The 7,737-nt window shown below is 38.4% G+C and overlaps 1 protein-coding gene across 1 annotated transcript in view; it reads right to left on the reverse strand.

The window, feature by feature from the left end:
* Positions 1-5,632, reverse strand: part of STPG2 (sperm tail PG-rich repeat containing 2) — a gene marked incomplete at both ends in the record, with an annotated part of 344,118 nt that extends 338,486 nt beyond the window's left edge. The window contains one exon of the mRNA XM_080796638.1: positions 5,524-5,632. Within this exon, the coding sequence (XP_080652764.1) occupies positions 5,524-5,632 (109 nt within the window). The remainder of the gene's footprint in view (positions 1-5,523) is intronic.
* Positions 5,633-7,737: the final 2,105 nt, after the last annotated feature.

The raw sequence follows: 7,737 nt of genomic DNA on the forward strand, positions 1-7,737 counted from the left end.
TTAAGGAGGGCACATGATGTAATGAGCACTGGGTATTATATAAGACTGATGAATCACTGACCTCTACCTCTGAAACCAATAATACATTAAATATTGATTGAATTTAAATAAAAATTATTTTTAAAAGAACACTAAAATATCTTTATAAATATTCTCCATGTGTTCAACAAAGTAGAAGAAAGATGAACATGATGAAGAAATAAAGGGAAGATATAAAAATACTGAAATCAAACTTCTGTAATGAAAAGTACACTGATATGGGGCACCTGGTTGGCTCAGTCAGAAGGGTGTGCAACTCCTGATCCAGGGTCATGAGTTCAAGCCCCACATTGGGCATAGAGATTACTTAAATAAAAACCTTAAGAAAAAAGAAGTACACTGATAGGGTTAATGACAAATTTATGTGAGTTAATAACAGATTTTTTTCTCAATTCTTAATCTCTTTAAAAATAACTAAAGCAAAAATAATTTCAAATTATTGTGACATTATAACATATATAGAAGTAGAATATATGACCACAACAGTACAAAAGATGAGATGGGAGAAATGGAAGAACACTCTTGTAAGGTTCATATACTAATGTGAAGTGGTACACTGTGATAGGTTAGAGATGTATATTGTAAACCTCAGAGCAACCACTAAAAAATAAAGCAATATAGCTAGTAAAGCAATAGTCAAGGTAAAAACAAAATCATTAAAAAAATAAAAAAACAACTAAACTCATTCAACAAGGTAGGGATAAAAAAAGAAACAAAGAAGAGATAAGATAAAAACAAATATCAAGAGAGTAAATTAAAACAAAACAATATTGATAATTAAATTAAATAGAAAAGTTCTAAGTACCCCAATATAAACAGCAGAGATTGTCAACTGGATAATAAAGTAAGACCTAACTTTACGTTGTCTACAGAAAACCCTCATAACACATAAAGACATGAAGTTAAAAATAAAAGGATGGAAAAGATTCACCATGCATCCATGAATCAAAGGAAGCTGGAGTGACTATATTAAAATCAGACAAAGCAGATTTTAGAACAGGGAATAATAGAGATAAGAGACGTTGCATTATGATAAAGGGACCATTTCATCAACAGGATTTAGTAATTCATAAAGATCAGCAAGGAAATGATTGCCATAAAAATCAGAACAGGGCTCACCTGTAGGGGAGCGAAAGAAGGTATAATTAAAAGGGAAATTGGGCAATGTTATGTTTCTTGAGTATTTACTTTTGATGTTATAATTTTTATGAAATTTTCTACTTAAGTGTTTAATCTTACAAGTAAAAGGTTTTGGGTTTTTTTTTTAATTTAGGTTCATACAACATGAGGTTATGTGAGATAAATATGAAAACTAAGAAAGCTAAGTTCAGATTAGCTCTTAGGCAGCTGTCCTAATACCATGGCAGAGAATCTAAATGGATCTACCTAAACAAGTGTGAAATTAATTGCAAAATACTGAAATTCATAGAAAAATAGAAAAGAAAAAACAAACATTCAATAGCCCCATGTATTCAAGAAAGCCAGTACTCAAAAAATCTTCAGTGAAGCTGTCCAAAATTAATTATATAGAATCTTTCATCAATAGGCTAAAAGCGTACATGAAATACTGACCTCAAGTAAAACCACAAGAAAAACAAAGTGTTTATACTGATTAGCTCCATGAAAGAAGGGACTTGTCTGTTTTATTCACAATTGTATACATAATGTTTATATTTAGAGTGGCAAACTGTTCTAGCATGCTCAGGACATAGAACTTTCAGTGCTAAAACCACGTTCCCATATAAATCAAGATGTTTGGCCACCCTATGGTAATGCTCTGCATACTAATCAATAAATATAGAATTCATAGGTGATATTCTAAACTACACCTTTAGTCATTCATTCAACAATAGTGAATGCTTTATTGTGTGTGGAGAGATGCAGTGAGGGTATAATAATGAATAAGCTAAAACTCTGGCTTCCAATAATGGGAAAACCAGAATAATAAATAATTATACTACAAACAATGCTGCCAATAATTAAGGTATAAAGTATAGGAGAAGATGGTTCTGGGGACTTAGGGTTAGTGGAGTGTGAGATAAAAGGTTTGATTTGGGACATATGGATATACTGGCATGTGAAGAGCCAACTGCAAATGATAAATCAAACTGTCAGGCAGAAAGAAGAAATTAAGAATACAGGAGAAGGAAAGATTTGAAAAGAAAGAAATAAGTTCAGTCTGGGAAATATTGAGTTTGAGGCACCAACAGCAGAAGATAAATCAAACTGGCATGAAGCAATAAAAGTTAGTCCATTCTGAGAAAGAAGGTGGGCAGCATGTGATTAAAGGGCAAGTTCCATAGCCACAGCTACTGCCTCAAAACAAAAGGGTCATTCTTCATATAAAAGTAATAACTAGACCTCTGAAACATACTCATCTTCAGGGATATCAACATATACAGCAATCACATATATATTGTTTATTTAAAGACAGATTGCATTCCCTGAGGTGGTCTCCCTAAATTCTGACTGGCTAATAAGATAAATCATTATTAGTGGCATAAGCTCATGGGCATGAGTGCAGACCATGGACAGCTCATGCCTCTGTAGCAGGTAAAGCTAACCACTCCTCCATCAAAGAAGAAATCTGGGAAAGAATATATTTAGGAGCTAGTGTTACCCAGCTTAGATGACTGATATAGAACCAACATAGATAATTAATATACAGCTAATGTGGGTGCCATTTATTATGTAAATCAAGTTCAAAAAGCAATTAAATTCTCCTTACCACAATATGCCAGGAGAAGTCAGATTACTAAAAGGACTATATTTTTATCATATTTTACTAGGCTGGTTGCCTCTGGAGAAAATTTGCTTTGATAAAAAAAATATCCTTCCTTCTTAGATAAATGTGAGAAAATCAGGAATAGCTCTCAATAATCTGGAATTGGAACATCCAGTCTCTCTCCTACTTATGAAATCGGAGCAGCTCAGTGTGTTCTTTTTAGGCTGCAAATCCTGGGTTGAAAAGAGTCTCTCTGATTAAATGGCTGAAGGCTGAGGCAATGAAGTTTACAGACTGGGGTGAAAAGAATTTCCTGAGGAAAATGTGAAGATAATACACTGGAGGATTGACCGAGCAGGCTACAGTAATATGAGAGTGGTAATTAGGAAGGAGAAAAGTTAGAAATAACAAGTATTTGCATCTTCCTTATGAAGATCTAAGATTATAAGTTCCTCTGCTCTACTGTGGTTCAAGGTAACAAGTTATATAAAGTCCTAACATCTATTCTTCCTACATCATACTCTATAAAAATCTACCTGACCCTTAATTGAATTAACTGTGTATATTTCTCCATAGACCAGTGTGTCGCTGATCTTAAAGAAGGGTAAAACAGAATGAACCTAGGAAAGAGATAATAGCTGCTTTTAAATTATCCAGTAGAGAGATAACACCTGTACCTTCTATTAATTATCACCATGTTGTCACTAAGTATTGCTAAAACAGGGCTCAATAGGATGCAGCTGCTTTTCTTTGCTAAGCACCAGAATTTCCTAGTTTCTTTCACAAGTCAGCAAGGCAAAATTCTATAAAATAGTAAAAGCAGGGCCTTGCAACACTCCACTTACTGCTTTCTAAGCAGAGTTCACATAAGTCATATAGTGAGTTTTTAATTCTGTTACGTGTAGCCCATTAGACTTTTTTTTAATTTTATTCCAAGAATTACTGTTTGTTATTTTTTAAAAATTTAAAAGCTGATGGGGCGCCTAGGTGGCTCAGTGGGTTAGGCCTCTGCCTTCAGCTCGGGTCCTGGTCTCAGGGTCCTGCGATCGAGCCCCACACCGGGGCTCAGCGGGAAACCTGTTTCTCCCTCTCTCTGCCTGCCTCTCTCTGTCAAATAAATAAATAAAATCTTTAAAAAAAAATTTTAAAGCTGAGAGTAACAATAAAGATCATGGCTATTGCCTCCAAGAGAATCACATTTAGTGTGACAGCCAGATAAGTTAACAGATAATTAAGATATAATATCAAAGACCTATGAAAGAGTCATTAAGGAGTCATTAAGGAGTCAAAGAAAGACTTGAGAAATAGTAGAGTCAAAGAACAATTTCACTTTACCTGAGTCTAAAAGAATAAGTAGGACTCAGTGAAGTGAGGAAGGAAGGAACAGCATACTGGGCAAAGTATCAGCGGCTACAAAAGCAAGGAGGTGAGTGAGCATGAATTTCTAGAAAATGCAAAGTTGAAACTCCTGAAATGTATGTGGGGTGAATGATGAGTATAGGTAAGAGAGAATGTGAGAGGCTTACTACCATCCAAATTATAGTTTTTCCCTTGTTAATCTGTATTTCCTCTATTGTTACACTATATTTTTAAACAAATGCCATTACTGTGTTTACATGACTGATGACATTAGGGTAGTAGGTTGATTTAGGTTTCTTTGGAGTGCAGATTTGTCATTGTTTTAATTTTTGAATTTTGCTGCTTTTCAGCATCTGATGTCATTATCAATGTTCTTTGAGCCTATGTCTATATTTAATACAATTGAGTTGTTATAAACATTAACCTCCCTAACAATGTATTAACCACCAACCATAACCCAAAATACGTATACCTGTGATGCTTTTAATCCTTATTTTATTTTGACACAGCTGAACGCTGTCTTTAATTTGTTACACTTATTAAGGTACCATTGCATTTAACAAGTACACAGAAGCGAGCCTGGCTGAAAGTGGGTGTTTGTCACAGAAGGCCTGCCTTTTTCTACCTCTTCCTTGTTGCCTGCTGCTTCAAGAAAGGTCCCTGGTAGGATCCAGGACCCACATGCTCCATAAAATAAACAAGTTAGAAAAGGCAGAAAACAAATTATAAGTATTTGTTAACTGTCTCCCCTAAGGCACTAACTGCAATCAAATGAGAGAAAATAATTATTGCAAGTAATTATTTAAATTATCCATTCCCACTCCATCCCTTCAAGTACAGCTTCCCTACCCACCCACCCCCCAAATGTGGGATCTCGTTAGTATGTACAAAAAGAAGATGGATATGGTCAGTTAAGAAGCATCCATCAAAACATACACGGGACTATCTTTAAATCATACTGCAAAATAGAAATATAAAGGTTACACCTTAGTAAATGAAGTGCCTCTGGTTAATGGTAGCAAAGGTGTGTGAAGCAGACAGGATTACAAAGAAAAACAGCAGACGGTAAGAAATAATACAGGATTTGGAGACTTGTATAGTCATCAGAGCCAGGAAATCAAAATTCTACATCTAACCTGTACAACTGAAAGTAGGATGGATAATCATTGTAGCATCAAAAGTCCTAGCCATTCGCTTACTGACCTTGTGAAATGCGACAAATGATTTTACCAGTGAAATTTTACAGATTTTATCTGTGAAATTAGGAGGGTATTTTCCCTGCCTAGTTCATGTTTTGTTACACTTACTAAGGTACCATTATGGTTAGCAAGCACACAGAAGCGAGCCTGGCTGAAAGTGAGGTGTCCGTCACGGGAGGCTTGCCTTTCCCTACCTCTTACCTGTTGCCTGCTGCTTCAGGAAAGGTACCTGGTAGGATCCAGGACCCACATGCTCCTCAGTGCTGCCACCTTCAGCCAATCTGAACAAGCGGGGAGCTCGATCATACATAATTCTGGGAGGGAGGGGCGGAGCGGGAGAAGCCGCAGCTGCAAAGGGGTAAAAACAAGGCGACTAGAGGTGTGGAGCAAAGGAGGCTGACGACGGTCTGAAGAGGGTCGAACAGAACTTGAATAAATGGACGAGCTCACCTCAGAGGCTATCTCCCTACCTGCTCACTGGGGTCAGATTTTTCTCTAGGTCAATTTATAGCCCGGTGGTAAAGTGAAAGGGAGGGCGACCAGGAATAAGATACCCCTCACAACCATCTAACTGTTCACCTGGCGCAAACTTAAGTACTCCGCTAAGAAAGGAGATTAAAAAGTAGGCGCCAGTCCCTGTACTTCCGGTCTTCCCTCCGCCCATTTCTCTCCGCCCCGGAAGTCTCTAGGAGCGAGGGGTCCTAGTACTCCTCCCCCGCCAAGCTCTCGGAGCACGCGCACTGAGCTGCGGACGTCCCGCCTTGTTCCGCCCTTCGCTCACCGGGTGCTCGAAAGTAGAGCCCGGGTAATGGGGCAGGTCCTCTTGTGGCGCCAACGGCTTTCAGGTTTGTGCTTGTCGGAAGAGCTCTAGAAAATACGTTAGAAGGGGTTAGAGCTCGCTTGACCATGATCTCTTTCTTCTAGGAACCAGTTAGAGCGGCAGGAAAGACAGTAGCAAAAACTGTGAAAGAAAAAACCATTCTCTCCGAGCAGAGCCTGGGTTCCGCAAACTCAGCCCCCCCCCCCCCCCAGCTACTACAACTACATTCGCACCCACAGAGGGAAAACACCTCAGACTCTATCGTACAGATAATCCCAAACCACGAAGAGAATCTCAGGAAGTGGTGGTGACAAGAAACAGAGAACCGGAGGAAGGAGAGGAAAAGCTCACCAACCGAAGCAATGCAAAGGCCCGGTAACAGAAAGCTCTGTTTGTTGTCACAGGCCAGGCAACCGCAACATTGACAACTCACTCTGTTTATAACCAAGGGCTTGAAGGCCCAGTCCACCCACCCCCACCCCGAACCAATGAGACTCTTAACCTCAGGTAAAAGGAACCTGGCTTATGCAATGGTCTTGAGTCTATGTCAGAATCCACCTTAAAGTGCTCTCTGGCTGTTTTGTTTTGGTTTTGTTTGGTTTGGTTTCCCCAGCAAGAAGCCCTTCCACATTCTAATCATCTTTAAAGGCTTAAATAGATACTGTCTTGACCACGCCTCACCCCCAAATGAGCTACAGTACTTCAACTTGTATCTACTACAAAGTTTTATAGTATTTGTACTCTGCAGAACACGATTTGATACCCAGATCTGTGGGTCATTTGTTAATGACAGTTGTTCCATAAAAGTGAGATGTTTTCCATACGAAGCTGTATGCTTCTAAAGGATATATCTGTAATACGTTTTTCTTTTTCCTACTCAGTATCTAGCTGAATAATCATTGTACTTAAAAAACACATTGGCAGGGGTGCCTGGGTGCCTCAGTGGGTTAAGCCTCTGCCTTAGGCTCAGGTCATGGTCTCAGGGTCCTGGGATCAAGCCCCGCATCTGGCTCTCTGCTCGGCAGGGAGCCTGCTTCCCCCTCTCTCTCTGCCTGCTTCTGATCTCTCTCTCTGTGTCAAATAAATAAAATCTTTAAAAACACACACATACACATTGACAAATGTATAGAGATAGATAGAGATATAGATATATAGGCATATACTATAGACTGCTGCTAGGCTATGGGGATACAAAAATAGGACAAGTTCAGCCTCAGGCACTCTGTAAGGAATGAAGAAAGAGATGTGTATCAGCGGTAATATGAGGTGACAAGAGAGATGTATAAAATAAAAAAATATATATTGCAGGACTTTGGAAACTGCCTCTTCCTACTAAGAAACTAGATGCTGATCCATAATCCTTTCTCGTGGACTTATTTCTCCTTGCATGCTTGCAGAAAGCCTCATAATTTCCTCAAAGTTATTTAAACCTTATTTTCCCAATCTTCCACAGATACCTATTGAGATCTAGAACCCATTTACTACTGCATTTTACAATATAGTATGAAAAGAGAAAAATCTGTATGCTTTGGAGGATGATCCAGTGGTGCTGTAAATTAGCTTTCTAGTGGTGGACATTCCTTAGGGACTTCATT

Source organism: Martes martes (assembly GCF_963455335.1).
Source record: "Martes martes genome assembly, chromosome: 2".
Classification (NCBI taxonomy): domain Eukaryota; kingdom Metazoa; phylum Chordata; class Mammalia; order Carnivora; family Mustelidae; genus Martes; species Martes martes.